The sequence below is a fragment of the Hemicordylus capensis genome, chromosome 2 (genome assembly GCF_027244095.1).
Source record: "Hemicordylus capensis ecotype Gifberg chromosome 2, rHemCap1.1.pri, whole genome shotgun sequence".
Lineage (NCBI taxonomy): Eukaryota > Metazoa > Chordata > Lepidosauria > Squamata > Cordylidae > Hemicordylus > Hemicordylus capensis.
In genome coordinates this window covers 365,924,528-365,941,855 of record NC_069658.1, presented here as the reverse complement: position 1 = coordinate 365,941,855, position 17,328 = coordinate 365,924,528, and the positions used below count along the sequence as shown (strand labels likewise).

General features: G+C 43.1%; 1 protein-coding gene across 10 annotated transcripts in view; it reads right to left on the bottom strand.

Annotated features, from left to right (window-relative positions):
- Positions 1-16,875, bottom strand: part of HTR4 (5-hydroxytryptamine receptor 4) — a 367,266-nt gene extending 350,391 nt beyond the window's left edge. For 3 of the 10 annotated variants that reach the window (XM_053299683.1, XM_053299686.1, XM_053299687.1), the window contains exon 1: positions 15,876-16,875. Coding sequence is in view for 3 of the 10 variants with exons in the window: in XM_053299680.1 (XP_053155655.1) it covers positions 15,876-15,910 (35 nt within the window). In the remaining 7 variants the exon portion in view is untranslated. Of the gene's footprint in view, positions 1-14,754; positions 14,917-15,694; positions 15,735-15,875 lie in introns of those variants that run through there. The other 7 variants (XM_053299680.1, XM_053299679.1, XM_053299682.1 and 4 more) reach the window with 3 other exon arrangements.
- Positions 16,876-17,328: the final 453 nt, after the last annotated feature.

Genomic DNA, 17,328 nt, shown 5'->3' with positions numbered 1-17,328 from the left:
GCACTTGCTTCCTACTGCAATAAGAAACTCATAATTGTCAATTACAACAAGACTAAAGTCATGGTCTTTGCCAAAAGGCCAATCAAATATAGGTGGCAGATTAATGGGAACCTCATTGAACTATTTGCAAGTTATAAGTACTTAGGGAGTACTCTTTCCTCAGTCTCCGGGGCTGCACAAATTAAATATGCCTCTGATACAACTAAACTACTAAGTAAACCTGAAACACCCAGGAGTGTTTACTTTCAGGTTTACTTAGTTGTTTCCTCCCACCCATATGACAGGTGGTCATTATATTGCCTCAGCTATTCAGGTTTTTGTGGCCAAGGTCGTTGCCCAATTATTGTATGGATCCCAAATATGTATATATAAATATGACTATAGGCCCCTTGAAGTGATACAGACTAAATTTTTGAGAGCAATAGTCACAGTTCCATGTTCCATTAGTAATGCAGTTTTGCACCTGAAAGCAGGCTTAATTTCCATTGAGGTTTGAGCCTTGATTTATCTAATTAACTTTTGGTTAATGCTCATTTTTTCCCCTGATGGCTTGGCCCCACTGACCCTAGCAGACTCTTTCCAGTCTACATGGAAAAGCTCATTGATGCAGAAACTTCTGTTATCCTAGGGTCAAAGCTGCAATTAAACAATGGATATGTGATACAGAATTACAGCAACAAGTTTGGTTTCTAAATATCCCATCTTTGATAGCATTAGAAATACATGATCTGCCCCTACCAGATATTTGACTAACTTTACAATCCCAAAATTCTGGAGGATATTTATGTTAACCAGATATAACATGCTGACATCTGCTCTGCTAGAGGGGAGATATCGGAGGGTACTGTATGAGGAGTGCCTATGCCCCTGTGGCGACGGGGCTGTGGAGACTGTGGAAAATGTTCTTTTATTTTGTCATTTTTATCATGATTTTTGGTCTGATTTTTTCACATCCATTTTACAGAAAATTCCAGGTAGGTCAGACAAATGTTATAATTGTTTTCTTCTGTCTGTTCAGAATTCCCAGATTTCTGAAAAGGTGGCCAAGTTTTGTGCAGCTGCTTGTGTCTATTGTAGTCTTTTGGTTAAGAAATTTAATAATTGCAAGTCTATTTCTTTAAGATTAAGATATATTCAGTTTGGTGGTTCTATTAGTTATTGAGATTAGCACATGTGCATGTACACAAACATCTTTTTACTTAATTTTTGTCAATTATGATGATGTCATATGATCTTTTTGTGTGCTGGTCTAGGACTGTAACAATAAACTTGCTTACTTACTGACATGAATCAAGTTCAGAATTGATTGTTCTTATGCTCAGTAAACTCTCTCAATTGATCTCAATGCAGCTTGTTGCACAAGAAAAAGCAAAATGTCCAGCTGCACACTCCCATTTCAATCCAATCTCTGCTTAATATAAAAGTCTACTTTCCCGTGCTTACACACACACACACCGCACACTTAGGGGTACAAAAAACTAGGCTACAATCCTGGGCTTTGATTTGAGAGAACTAGGTTCAAACTGTTGCTCAGCTATATAGGTTTAATCTGTGACACTGTACAAGTCACTATCTTTGCTAAGGCAGATTGTAACTTCACCTCCACATAATGAAGTAGAGCAAAAACAATAACATTACTCGGTGGTAGCATTCGAAGCTTAGTGGAGGGGCAAGAACATCTGTATGGTCTTTTTATGGACCACGGGACAGGAGAATGTTCTATTAGAGAGTAGACAGATGTTCTATTGCAAAATCTAATTAAGATGCTATTGAGTTGTTTATAACTCAGGAGGCACATAGCAAGACAGGACCTGCAAAAAGGTGGCACTAGGACTAACTTTCAATGCCAGGAATTATTATTCCTTGCCTACTATAACAGGCTCATCATTCTCTTGTCATGTCATCCTAACTATAATCAAGACAAATGAATATTGTCTATAATCAAGAATAAAATATGAAGCCCCTTATGGAAGCATGGGTGCTTTTCTTAAAGTGTCTTGAACAGAAAATCCACTACTATATGATGAACTCCATTTTTGTTGGAAAAGAAGTAAATTCCTCAAGTAACCAAAGGGGAGGGGCCAGGCAACAGGAAACATCTAGGATGCTGGCTGAGACATCAACATCCAGTTGCCAAATTGAGCTCCTTTTAAAGTGCATCAAACCTGTCTCCATGGAAACAAGAGTTGGGCCAGCTATTGCAAACCATATAAAAAATGAAAAATAGGAATGAATGAGCATTACAACACAAATGAGAAAACTCAGTAGCAGCACTTAGGATGAGCAAATACATTCTCTTGCCCCATGCTCAATTTAGCCCCCAAACACATGAATTCTTTATCCTGTTGATTTGAAGAAGTGGGCTTAAACTTTTGCTCTTCCTGCAGCTAATATTGTTGCAAAAAGCATGATGGCCAATTATTCAAAGGCGCAAACTTTGTTCCAAACAGTTATAACCTTCGGCTGCTTAAACTGAGCATTATGCTGCCATGATCTTCAAGGCAAATCAATTTGTGACAGCATGCAATGTTGCCAAGTACAAGTCTTGGGATGCTTGTAATACTCATCTCATGTATGAGGAGAGTATTACCAGCATTGAATTGCTCTCCAGTTCAGATTAAACTCAAAACTGGAGAAGTAGTATTTCTCTTTCAGCCACCCAGAATGACACTACGGTAGTCTTGGGGAAACTATATTTCCATGGGGCTATTCGGGACTTCCATCTTGGCATGCTGTTACACAATAATCCAATGATGGAGTGGGAAGAAATAGTTCTCCCTCCCTTCTTCCTTTTCCCATGACTGTGTGCCACCAACAGCCATGCCAATGGGGGTTAAGTGTTTGCAGGTAAATGTTAAAGAGCTGGTTCAGTTCTCACAGGAGTGGGGTTAGGCTAAATTCACTTTGGCTCAGAAACAAGCAGAACCATTTCCAGATTTTTTGTGGGTGGGGGAGCGACAACTTCGCTTATTTCCAAGCAAATCTGATGCAAGGGGAAGTGTTCGAGCTCAAGATGACAAGCTGGAAGTGTGCTGGACAGTAAACAAACAGTTGCTTGTTAATATCACTCTGAATTGTAAATGCTGAGTAAGCCTCTGTTTGTGGTATAGAGATCAGGGATTCCACAGAGAGACACTGCACAAGAGGCAGGGGCGTACCAAGACTAGAGTGGGCTCAGAGGCAAGATTTTAAAATGGGACCCCCGTTGCCTTCCTCTCCTTCTCCTGGCCCCATGTCTCTGCTGCAGAAGAAAATGTTCCAAAGAAAATGACACGTGCAATATAGTATAGTAAATTAACAGAGGACAGGAGACTACAGTTACAAGGTGTAAACAACAGCAGAACCAAATAATACAACAGTATCAGCTTTGTGAAATACAAGAGGGCAATTCATGCTTGCTACCACAAGACCAGCTTCCCTCCCCTTCTGTGGGTTCCAAAGGAAGCTTCTGTTCCAAGCTTAACAATTTTTGTCTAAGCCCCTGTAGCATGGCGGGATTTTTTATTTTTTTATTTTTAATGTTTTTCATTTGGAAAAGGCAGGTGAAGGGATATCCAGGCAAACCAGTTTAAAATTAGCAAATAATCAGGAAGTATGCTGGCCTAGCTCCACTCTTCCCCAGCCCTCAAGTATTGGGAGCCATTCTGGGAGCAAGGAACATTTTTTGATAACTTGTTTGGTTGAAAAACAATTGAATATATTTTCAACAACCACAGCACCATCAAAAAACCAATTATTGGTTGGCTCCTGCCACCACCCCCTCTTTCCTTTCCAGAGGGAGGAAAACAAATCATTGCACGTTGGAAGATCACTTCACATTGGTTATCCAGTACTTAGAGGGAAGAACCCAATCATTTAAAATCATTTTTTTTAAGTTAAAAATAGCTCAGGCACAAACACTCACTTGCACTCACTAAATGTGGGAAGCAGGGGGGGGGAACAAATCACACACACACACAAAAAACATACAGAGATAAGAGTTGTTTGACTTTCCTTTCCACTTGAACAACTTGCTCCTAGTCCCAGCTCCGTCCTAACTGCACTCAGTTGCTGTGCGGAGGAGGAGCTCAAGAAGCCTCTCTGCTGCTGCAGCCACTGCCACTCTCCTCCACCTCAACTGACAAAAAGGGAAATTGGGCGGTGAGCCGGGGTGGGGAGAGAAATGCCGGCGAGCTGTGTGGGGAGCCATTTAACCTGGCAGTGATCACCCAGACAATCACAGGCAGATGTTAAGCAAACCATAGGCTCACTTAACCTCAGCTAAACGCCGGGTTAAAAACTCTGGCTTGGTGCAGGTGAAGCGCCAGGATTGGGCTTGTTCCTGGTGCTTCATATGAACAGCCTAGCCTGAGCTAGGCTGTGCATGTGAACACCCTCCTAGGCTAGTATACTGACAGAGCTTCAGACCCAATGATTAAGTTTAAACAGAGTTTGAGCAAGGCTGAGAAGAAAGCTGCAGGTACTTAGCATATGAAATATGTATGCAGGTCTCACATCTTTAAAAGAACTGGTGCTAATGTCTATGAATTTGATAGGTTTTTCAACTCAACATTTGAAGTATGTACCAGGAGCATTGAGGCGCTATATTGGGATTCTGTGAGGCTGAACTGTTTAATAGGTATCTCTTTGTTACTTCAGCACCTAATCATAGTGCAAACTGAGTGCTTATTATTTTTTCCATTATTTTCAATAATTATTCACCTAATTATATAAAACTGGCTAAGCCCAATTTGTCGTCTTTCAAATTAATTTGCTTCCCACTGTATATTATTAGATGTGTCTCCCACTGTTACTCATGTGTCTGCAGCCACTCATTCATTTAGGGCTATTTTCCTCCTTCAAACAACATTATGTGGTATAACAATATGGCTAATAGAATTATATAACGTGACCAAATTAGAACCAGCTGCATTGAAAATATGCAATCTATTCCACATCTCCCACTACCCTTTTAATGAAAAAAACCTCACCTCTAAAGGGTCTATCCCAGGTTACAAAGCATCTCCTGGGAGGAAAAATACTTAGTTCTCAAATTTTCCATTATCCCCCCCCCCCCACAAGCACACCATGTTATATTCAACCACTGACATAAAATGTGATAAATGAACAGAATATTTCTATGAATGTCTTCTCAAACAAAATTAATGATGACATATGATCTTGCCTTCATTAAGTTAAGTTGAAGCTGAAATTGCATCTACATCAAGGGTAGCCAACAACAGAAGCTTCTGAATATACCTCTCCCAACCCCTAAGTTCTAAAGAGAGTGCCAGCGTGGTGTAGTGGTTAGAGTGCTGGACTAGGACCAGGGAGACCCGAGTTCTAATCCCCATTCAGCCATGATACTTGCTGGGTGACTCTGGGCCAGTCACTTCTCTCTCAGCCTAACCTACATCACAGGGTTGTTGTGAGGAGAAACTTAAGTATGTAGTACACCGCTCTGGGCTCCTTGGAGGAAGAGCGGGATATAAAATGTAAAATAAATAAATAAAAATAAAGTGCAGCATGGACAAAAGCACTTGAATGCAATACAAACTTTCTATAAGCCATTAAATCAAGTTACAGTTTGTACACAATAGTGGTACAGTCTTTGTCAGAAGTAGACATTTGTATAAAGAGAAAAGAAACAGTGGAACATGTTTGTTTATTGGTTAAATATATGCTTGCCCTTATTTCAAATGACATTTTAGCCTTATAATCACCTCGAAAGGCAAGTTGGCTGAGAGGTGGTGACTTGCTCAAGGTCACCTGGCAAGCTTCATAGCAGAGAGCAGCAAAGATGCCTTCACTTCTGACATGCACCATTCTCTCCATAACCATTCCCCCCCCCCCATATTTTCTGACAAACCTGGAAGAAACCATGGATAGGAAATACAAGTAGAGTACATGCAGCTAGCCAAAATAGCCCCCTGTCATAGCTCCAACCATAGCCAAAGGGGGGGGGGGGCGGGAGGGTGAATCCTTAATCCTTGACTGTCAGGGATTGGCAGTAGGCTGACACCACCCACTTTATTTTGATGTGTGGAAACCCAGTTTCCATATAGGATTTCTGGGGTGTGTGTGTGTGTGTGTGTGTGTGTGTGTGTGTGTGTGTGTGTATAAAGTGACAAACCTTCCCTAGAAGGGCTGAGCAGTCCCAGGCCTCCAAAGGTGTGTGAATAAGGCAGACCCAAAATGAAGAGTACCACACTTCACCAACAAGTGAAGGATTTATTAGATTAAAAGAGATTTTGCATACTCAAGATTTTGTATACTCTTGCAAAAGAGTATGCAAAAAGAACAAGTGTCTCTTTATAAAGAAGATTGTAAGCGAAATAAGTTTTCATTAACCTTCAACTCAGATTCAAGCAATACAATAAAGGAAAATAACTTCCCTCACGCATCTAACTGAACTGGTCCCTATCTTATTAGTCACAGGCAGGGGCCTTCCTGCTGCCTCCAGCCTTCATGCTGTGGCCAGCAGCTCTCAGCCAGCTGCTTCCTCAGGGCACTCTTGGGATTTTATTTTTTTTTAAGCTTTCTCTTCATCTGCTGATGTCTATATGTGTAGTCCCTACCCAGTCTTCTGGATTGGCCCTTCATTTTTTTTGTTTATTTTCCTTCTTCTTCTTCTTTAATGGTAAATTAGGAAAGGCCCAGTAAGGATGTTCACAGGACGGGTTTGGAGGCCCTTTATGGGCCTCCTAACTAGTTCAATTGACCAGCAGTTCCGCAGGTTCGAAGGCGGGGAACATACCTTTAAGGGCGGTGGAGGGTGCCCTTACCCCTCCCACCGCATTTCCACTGCCCGTGTGCCACTGAATCAGTCCCCGTCGGTGCAATAGTGTACCTCCCTGCTTCTCCGGTGTCCTCCTCAGCCGGAAGTTAAACAAAGCACCTGGAGCGCTTGCAAGCACGTCGGTCAGACACGCAAGTGAGTGTGACGTGCATGTGTGTGACCGGTGTACACACATGCGCCAGGTACTTCCTTTAACTTCCGGAGTGGCAAGGAGGTACACTGCCATCCCAACTGGGAGGTATTCAATGAAGCACCAGAGGCAGAAATGCAGCAGGAGGGGTGAGGGGTGCACATCTCTAAGGTCCACCCTCACAGCAGTTGCTCTAAGTCCTCCCTCAAATCCTTCCCATCACTACATCCCTAAACAGGGATAACAGCAGAGTATCCCATGAATACTGAATACTGCCTCCACTTTAAAAAATATGAACTTGGAGAAATAAGTTGGAGAAATTTGAGAAATTTCTACAGTAGACTACAGTATAGCTACAGTATAGCTACAGTAGACGATAGTATAGGAAGTTTTGTGATGTTTCAGAATGGGTGGGTCAGTTCAAGATTAGAGCGTTCTATGATCCAAGCCAAATATCTCTGAATTTCAGCTCTGCTTGTCAATAAGTTTGGCCAGTTCCGAGCTGCCCTATCTCTTTTGCTTCTCCAAAACTTGCCTTATTGGTCCTAATGGAAAGTATGTATCTACACAAGGAGGAGGGCTGCTACTCTGGTCTCCATTAAAAGCTGAAAATCTTACCAAGAGAAAGCTTCCAGTGTAAGTGTCCCTGGTAACTGTATTTTATTATTAGGGCTTCCAGGAGGACCCTGGCAAACTACAATTCCCAGAGTGTTTTGAACTGGAAAGTTATGTTGGCAAGACTTTCAGACTTCAGTGGTGGCCAAAGCAGCAGCTCACATGCATATGTACCTTTCCCCCCATTGCTGCAAACAGAAAGTAAGTGGGGGAAGGGGAATAAAAAGCCAATTATAAGGGAAGCTGTGAACAATAGAGGGCTGGAATGGAAGCAATGTGGAGTGAGCCAGACCTTCTGATATTTCAAAGACTCTTAGAAAAGTGTGAGCTTTTTCTGAAAAAGCCTAGAAAGAACAAGCTCATTTTGAATTGATATAGGAAATATCCACTCATCCATCTATGTGTACATAATTCTATAACAAAACCATGACAATTAGGGATAATATAAATTGAACCCAGACTCTTTGAAAAGCTGCACAAGAAGATTGCAAGGAGACCATGAAACAATAAACTAGAAGACATTATAGAACAACAATAACTAGAAGACATTTTTCTATATAACATCATGTCAACATCTTCTATATATTTATTTCTCTAAGGCATACCCGTGGCTAATCCCATGTGTGGCAGCTCACGTGGGATTCACGAGCAGCTGCTGATTAGCCACGGGGACAGGGGAGAAAATGGTGATGGCGGCAGCAGCTGGTGGAGAGGGTGGTGCAGTCTCCCTCTCCGGCCCACCTGCTGGCCAAAAGGCAGGAGTGCCAAGGGGAATGGTGGGCACAGCCTCCTTCTCTGGCCTGCCTGCAGGCCAAAAGAGAAGACGATGGCAGCGGGCAGGTGGCAGAGGTGCGACTCAGACTCCCTCTCAGGCAGGAGAACTGGGTGGGAGGGGGACAACAATGGGGGTGGGGGAATGGAAGAGAACTAGAGGTACAGATGCTCTGTGCACAGCCCATCAAGTTCTCATTATAAGCCTAGCCTGCAAAATCAGGGGAGGGGAAGCAGAACGAGTTTCCTTTTCTGGAGAGAATGGGCACAGGGATGGGGGTGGGGATATCCAAGCCAGAAGTTTTCATCTTGAGATGTTGTGAGTAACGTGAGCCAAAAACTGCCTAGTTTCATCTGTACAATACATACTGATCCCCAAACCTTGGCATTTCACAGACTAGTGTAGAATGAAGGGCTTTTCCCCATTAGAAATCCACTCAAACATAATGAGAGCCAATTCTGTGAAACAGCTCTGTAAGTTTTCCATCAGCTGCCAAACACCACTGATTGATTGATTAAGTGCCATCAAGTTGACAGTTGAGTGTTGACGGTCAATCCTAAAAGGCAGAAGCTATACACCACTTCAATGTCTTCATTGTCAATTCTGAGACTGGTTGCTCTACCAGTTGTCATTAGTTTAGTCATCTTTACATTTAGTTGTACTCCCATTTTTTCCACTGTTCTCCTTGACTTTCATTACTAGAGCTTGCAGATCATCCGCATTTTCAGTTATCAGAGTAGTGTCATCAGCGTAGTGCAGGTTATTGAGGTTTCTTCCTTCAACTTTAAAACCATGCTCATCTTCTTACAATCCAGCTTCTCTCAGTATATGTTCAGCATATAAATTGAATAAAGGAGAAAGTATACAGCCTTGTCTTACTCCTTGGCCAATCTGGAACAGATCATTCACCATGTTCTGTCTGGACTGCAGCTTCTTGTCCTATGTATAGGTTTCTCATGAGAACAATGAGAGGTTCCGGGGCGCCCATTTTCCTAAGGATATTCCACAACTTGTCATGGTCAACACAATTGAAGGCTTTTTTGTAGTCAAAACACATATTGACTTCTTTCTGGTATTCTTTGGCTTTCTCAATTATCCAGCATGCATCATCAATGCTCTTGTTCCTCGGCCTTTTCTGAAACCAGCTTGAACATCCGGCATTTCCTTTTCCACATAGGACTCATTGGATGATCCTGGGCATTATTTTACTAGCATGTGAAATTAAGGATATTGTGTGATGGTGTGCATCATCTGCTAAGTCTCCTTTCTTTGGTATGGGTATGTAGACTGACCTCTTCCAATCTGTTGGCCACTGTGTTCTCCAAGTTTGCTGGCATAATTTGGTTAGAGCCTTGACTGATTCTTCTTCTGTTGCCTACCATATTTCTGTAGCTATGCCATCAATTCCTGTAGCCTTCCAACTGAAGTGCTGATCTAACGTCATCTTCCGGTACTAAAGGTTCTTGAAAGTAGGGAATCTATTCTAGAGTATCTTGGATGCTGACATCCCTGCTGTACAGATTTCCAGTATACTCCTTCCATCTGTTTGATTCTCTCTGAATCAGTTACTAACTGTCCTTTGACATCCCTTAACATACCAATTCGAGGCTGGAACCTCCCTCTGAGTTCAGAGATCTTTTGGAAAACTTCCCTTGTTTTTCCATGTCTATTTCCATCCTCAAGGTCTTTACAGATGGTCATTGTAGTACTGCTCCTTGTCTCTTCTAACCGATTTCTGAAATTCCCTCTTAAGTTCCTTCCTGAGGTCTTTATCTTTCTTGACTTAGGCTTCTCTCCCTTCTTGGCAATTTCCAGCATCTGTTCTGACATCCATTTTGCTTTCTTCTTTTTCTTGGTCTTTGGCAGTCTCTTTTCACATCCATCCTTAACTTCTTTGATTTCATTCCACAGTTCCTCTGGTTCCCTATCAATGTGGTTCAGAACTTCAAAGCAGTTCATGATGTTCTCCTTGAAAATGGTGGGTACATTCTCAAGATTGTATCATGGAAGCCGGATGGCTTTGTTTTTCCACTTTAGCTTGACTTGGAACTTGCACATGAGCAGTTCATGATCTGTTCCACAATCGGTCCCCAGCCATGTCTTTGCTGTTATAACTGATCTCTTCCACCTCCTTGCACCAATAATGTAATCAATTTGATTTCTGTGTATTCCATCTGATGATGTCCATGTGTATAGGCACCGCTTTGGTTGTTTGAAGAATGTGTTAGCAATGAAGAGATCATTGGCTTGACAGAAACTAGTAAGTAATTTTCCTGCTTCGTTTCTGTTTCCTAGGTTATACAGGCCAACTGTGTTTTCCTCCTTACCATTTCCAACTTTGGCATTCCACTCTCCAACCACCAGCATCACATTTGCTTGAATGTTCTGTCAATTTCAGACTGAACTTGAACATAAAACTCATCAGCTTGCTCTTCTTCTGCATCAGTCGTTGAGGCATAGACTTGAATAACTTTCATGTTAAAGGGTTGTCCACGAAATCTAAATGATATTAGTCGGTCACTGACCACACTGTACCTAAGTACTGTCATTGCTATATCCTTCCTGACTATGAAAGCAACACTGTTCCTTCTTTAATTTTTGTGTACTAAGTAGTAAACTGTATGATTTTCTAAGAGTGTCCCATTCCAGTTCATTTTAATTCACTGATGGCCAAGATGTCAATCAGTAGTCGATTCATTTTGTCTTTCACTGTGTCGAGCTTTCCCATATTCATGCTTCTTACGTTCCATGTTCCCATTGTAATTCTGTCTTTGCAGCTTCGGATTTTCTTTTCCCGCATGGCAACATCAGCTGCCAACGTCCAAAAGGCTTTAGTCTAACTGCATCATAAACACCATTGGTACTCAGAGATCCTCCGCTCTTCCTCACACCACTACCAGCAACCTTCTCAAGGACAAACAGCCGTCACATTTCCCAGGCACTGCAGCCACTGTGATGCTAACAGTTTTCAAATGATGGGCCTCTTTGCCTTGTTGGTAGCCTTCAAAGAACTCCAGCAGTGAATACTGGGGTTGAAATCCAACACAGTAGTAAGAAAGGTGTCAGGGGAAGACACTTGCATTTTAGGTAAGTGCTTACTCCACTTACTAGTTCTCAAAAAGAACACTATAGCCCTTTTCAGAAATTACATACTCTGGTATGCTGTACTCGGGTTCAGGGGCAACTGAAGTGCACTGGCTAGCTAGCCACATCCCCTGGCACCAACAAGCCTTTGCCCCAAATATAGCATTTGTCCAAGAGCAATGCTGAACCCAAAGGACAAACATTCCATGTGAAATGGAAGATTTGTCCCCAAGTTCAGTGCAGCCTTCCCCAGTTAAGTATTGTGCCTAGGGATGCAGAGCTGGCATAGCCATGGGGCATGTTAGTGCTGGTGGGGCATGGCTAGCTGATATAATACCACTGTTCCTGTATGTGGGTATTGCATACCCAGGTATATAACTTCCACAGAGGGATAATTAGGTTGGAGATTCCACTTTGTGAAACACTGGATCACACAATGCGATTTCTGGGCAACTTTCTTTCTAAATAAAGTGACATCACATGTTCTAAGCAGTCTGCTTTACCTACCTACCATTGCTTGCTTGGCTACACTGGTTGGATCAGGACTTCTATATCGCTGGCTAGTCCCAGTTCTCTATTACTGGCTACAGCTGCTCAGTTTTTCAGTGACTCAGACTTCCATGATGTTCCACTGTAGGTGGCTTATTTTGGAGTCATTTAAGACATCTCTAAAATGAGATAAAATTAAATCCGATTTTTCACGCTTTGGTTATTCAAACTCTAATGGAAAGATCCATTAGTGAATGACTCAAGAAGATAACCTCCTCTCGGTTTATGGACAAATTGTTCTCCATATACTAGTGCTGTGTTGAAGATAGTTTATCCCAGAGTGAGTTTATGGTGAAAGCCACCAAGAACTGGCTTAAGATCTACTAGAATATGTTCCAATGGTAACTATTTGAAGAAGCAGAAATGTCCTCACAAACACATAACACAAAAATGTGAAAACAGATTAACCTCTTACACAGGATGATCTCTTTTTAGCCACCCATGCTAACTTTTACCATTCCACTTATTACAAAAGGGGACTTTTGAGATTTTTTGAGTAAGAGGGGTTTTTTTTGTGGGGGTTTTTGGTCTGTGCATTGGTTGCATTTCACAGTCTGTTTGGAGTGTTGGACTTGGAAACTGGCAGGCCAAGTTCAAATTTCTCCATTCAACCACGAATTCATGGGCAACCTTGGGCAAGCTGCTCTGTCTCCACCACCACTCCATTTTATAGATGAATAATAAGCCCATTAATGTATCAAATGGTTATCTTGCTGCTTGGATACGATGGGAAGGCAAAATGGTATATTCTCTTTTGAAGTTAAAGAAAAAATGAAAAGCCATGGACTTTAAGTATGAAGGAGGCAAATAAGGCAAACTTCTGTTCCCACATACCTGGGCAGGGGCATAACAAGGCTGGAGTGGGCCCAGAGATAAAATTTTAAAATGGGACCCTCGCTGATACACACACACACACACACACACACACACACTTCACATGTGACTTGCCTCTGGGGGGCCCCTCGAGGCGTGGGGGCCCCCAGGCAGCCGCCTCCCCTTGCCTAATAGTAGTTACGCCCCTGTACCTGGGAATAGTACAGGAAGGAAAATATGCTAATTCAAGCCTGCATACAGCCCCTCAGTCACAAGAACATTCTCTGCTGTGAAGAAACAGGGTTCAATGCTAAATCGGCAACAGTTAAAGAACTAGACAAATGAAACAGCAGTTAATGCTTACAACTGAACACTGTAATGATTTGACTGCAGTAAGCTGCAATGTAGTTTGAGGAAGTACTGCAGAACACTGCTGTTGGATAGGTGAGTTTGGAAGTAGCAGAAGCATCTCCTTATTGCTAACAGTAGCCAAAGAAAATCGAGTATGACATACAAAAAATGCGCAGTCCTTCAAGCCTCTACCAATTCACAGAGAGACATGCCAATTCAAACAGAGCTCAACAAAATTCTTGTTACTTGCATGTTGCACCTGAAAATGTTCCTCTAATTCTCTGTTTACTACTGTTCCTCAGCTCATATAACAGAAAGTCCTTTTACCTACTCATACATTATCAAAATGACACTAGCCTTGGCAGAGTTATTGCTATAGGAAGGCATTGGCAGATGACGTTTTCATAATAAAAACACATAGACGTTGCTTATGTAAATAAGTTAGTTGCACATGCATAGGTGGACACCGGTTCATCTGCATGTAATTACAAATCGACACCGACTTGGCAGCACTTAATCAATCAGTCAATCAATCAATGTAACAATGCATTCAAAATGAAACAATACATCTGCCCTGGTCCAAAAATAAAGTAAGCCTTTTGCTCATGTAGATGAGTGACTATTGATATGCAACATGGATGAAAATCAGCAGTATCACTGAGCTATATAAATTTTCATATATATGAAACCTGGGTATAAAATTAAACATTTTTGAATGTGTACAGGTTATAGCAAATATGCTTAAAAAAGCAGAGTGATACAGAATAAATTGCCCCAAAAAAAGTAATGTCAAGATATTTAGTTGAATTTGCATTTTTTTTATAGTCCCAAACTTTTAACACAATGCACAAAGGTGAGATCTGCCATCTTGTGATAAGTGGCCCCCAATAAGTTCTGATTAAATGCTTATTTATCCAATACTCTGTGCAATGCTGAATATTAACAGTATAATTCTCTCCAACACATAGCAGTTGCTGATGCAGTGTTTTAAAACAAGGTAGCAAAGCAAGTGTGTGCATGTTGAATTATAAATTTAAGAGATATATGGTGGGTTGTTTCCTATGCACCAATGAACTGGGTCCCCTTCCAATACACACATACTCATTGCGCTTAAAACAAGGCAAAAGAGAGAGCACTATAAGTTGTGACACATTAACCCTTAACACATTGGGAGAGGAGAGCTGGTCTTGTGGTGGCAAGCATGACTTGTCCCCATAGCTAAGCAGGGTCTGCAACTGGTTGCATCTGAATGGGAGATTTGATGTGTAAGCACTGCAAGATATTCCCCTCAGGGGATGAAGCCACTCTGGGAAGAGCAGAAGGTTTCAAGTTCCTTCCCTGGCTTCTCCAATATAATGCTGAGAGAGATTCCTGCCTGCAACCTTGGAGAAGCCGCTGCCAGTCTGTGAAGACAATACTGAGCTAGATAGACCAATGGTCTGAACTCAGTATATGGCAGTTTCCTATGTTCCTAACCCCGGATTAGAAACCCTGCAAAGAAAGCACAGATCCTTGCCATTAACTTCTATCACTCTGTTTTTCTACACACAGTTTTGCAATGAAGAAAGGTCTTCCATAAATGTTGAGAAATTCAAAACCATACAAGCACATAAGGCAGAAAAGTGAAAATTCTCATCAGGACATTCCCAATGATAACCTTACCAGGCTTGGGACTTCTGAGAATTCTGACCTTTTTAGTTTTTCATCCTTACATCAGTGCCTGCTTCCTTATGAATCAAAGTTTCTCTTTCATCACCTGCCTATTCAAACTGTCTTCTCACTTTCTGCTGGGGGTGGTAGGAACCTCCTCCCCCCCATCTTAGCCCCTGCATCCCTCCCCATGTTTTCTAAATTAAGACCAGGTGCTAATATTTACATCTTCTCTTGCGCTTCTTCCTTACCACTCCTTCCTGCCTGCAGCCATCACTTCTGGGAAGAAGAAATTATTCAATAGGGGTAAAATAAAAGGAACATGCCTTCTTTAGAAAAAGATCCCCCAACATACGTCAGATGTGATATATTAGATCACCGGAGACACCTCTATGAAACTTTCCTGTAACTTGATGGAAAGTTACTCTGCAGGAGAGGAAAATGAAGTGTGACTAAGATGAAGTTCAAAGTTTTCTCAGGTTCCTCTTTATAGTATAGATTTCCCAACACACACACACACCCCACAGGATATAATCTAACAGCACTTGGTTAAATCATAGCAGAGATTTATCCTGGTAGGAGATTTTTTGCATTGACACTGACTCAGCTCCCATAATTGTACCGTATTACAGGCTCGGACTGGCCCACAGGGCAACAGGGCATATTTACACATTTATTCGGTTGCTAATTTCTTTTACCTGGGGCAGCCCCCATCTGTGGGCAAGTTTTTCATTACATTGTTCACTGAAGACTAGCTGTTGCACAAAGGTAAACATAAAGCAATGTGAACACCAAAGTGCTGCAGAACAGAAACCCAGACTTGGCTAATAACTCTGAAAATCTTTCCAAATGCACACCAGACATAAATTCCACTTAGGGCCAAGTCTGAGACTCAAGAAAAGAGCCTACAGTATTTTAAAACACAAGGAATAGATAAGAAGTGTGAGGGTACCTCTGATCAAGTGCCGAGTACCTTCCTTTGCCCCGGGCATCCAGAGCCTGTCCTGAATATGAGATAGGCGACAGCTCTGGTTAACTTCCTTTGAAGGGGCGGGGGGGGGGGGAGACTACTGATTAGAAATAAATCATTAGTGCCCCCAAAGCCGGTCAGCCCAGAAAGAGCAAGCTCTTACCATCGCAGGGGGAGAAGCCCAGGCGCCCACACCATGGTCCAGCTGCCCTCTTTACGTGGTTGGCTGCATCGTTTCTGTTGCGGTGCGCAGCTGTGGCTGCAGGGGGTCGCTCCCGAGAGCGCGCTGCCTTCACCAGCCACTTCCGAACTCCAGGCAGGCCAAGTCTCTCTTGGAGCTGCCGGCTGACCTTCTTCTTCTTCTTCTTCTCCCCTCTGTTTAGGGAAAGTTGCTGGCGGGCGAGGGGTGAACAAACAACCCCCAAAGCCCGCGCTGTGCAGCCACCCAACAGACCGGCGTCCCGCTTGTCTAGTTCGCTCGCTCTGGAGGACTGCCGGCTCGCCTACTGCTGCCTTTCTGAGGTAGGGAAAGCTCGGTCTGACATTAGCCCGACGAAGCAACGGCAACCGGACGTCGCGGCCAATCAGAGCGGGCTCCCCGCAGGCTGTCCGCTGCTGGTCGCCTGCCCCAGCTGCTGAAGGAAGGAGACGAAGGAAGCAGCCGCAGCTGAGAGCGAAGGGCTCTGCTCCACTGCGCGGCTTCCACCCAGGCAGCCAGCACTGCACAGTTGCTCTGGGAAGGAGGACGGGGACTCCAGTCCACAGTCTTTTCTCCGTTTGGGACAAAACGCGGCAATTCCCGAGCTGCAGTCTTCTGTGGCCGCCTCTTGCTTGTTTGGCCAAAAGACTGTGAAGACGGACTCCGAGTGATGCCCGCGTATCTAGCGAAGTGCCGTTGCCGCCTCCGCAAACGCAACTCCACCCCCACCCCGCGAAGAGGGGAATAAAAGGGGCCACCTTTTGCCAGGCTAGCAGTGTTAAACTGCTGGCGGTGTGTGGGGCGATGCACGCTCCCCAGCGACACCGGGCACGAGTCCTAGGCCACGGGAATGGCCCGCTCCACCGGAGTAATTGTTATTGGCTGCACAGCACGCAGCGCAGGAAGAAACGTAACCGGTGCTGCTGCCCTCAGCACCGTAGTGCAGTTCCCGGGGAAGCTGCCCTTCTCTCTCCCACCTGTCATTAATCGCACAATCTATGCATGTTTGCTCAGAAGGAAGTGTCCTTGTGTTCAGTGGGGTTTATTCTGAGGTAAGTGTGCCTAGTGTTGCAGCCAAATGGAGCAAGGCTACCCTTGAAAGGCAGGTGATGTTTGCAACCCGTGTGGTATAGACTAGGTGGCGTCTTTATTTTATTTTATGTCCCAAGGGTGGCATAACTGAATATGGTTTATCATGACGAAACATTAAGGGCTACCAGTGCCTCACTGAACAATTCTGCAAAAGTAGCTGTCAGAGAAAAACACTTTGGGCATTTCTTTTCCGAGACAAAACTTTTCTTTTTAAAATTGAAAAGAGTAATTTGCTATAAGAGTCACAATATTACAGTATTGTAACACATCATGTTACAATGCTGTGTGATATGGGCCTGGTGGCACAATTTTTGTTCTCTGTAAC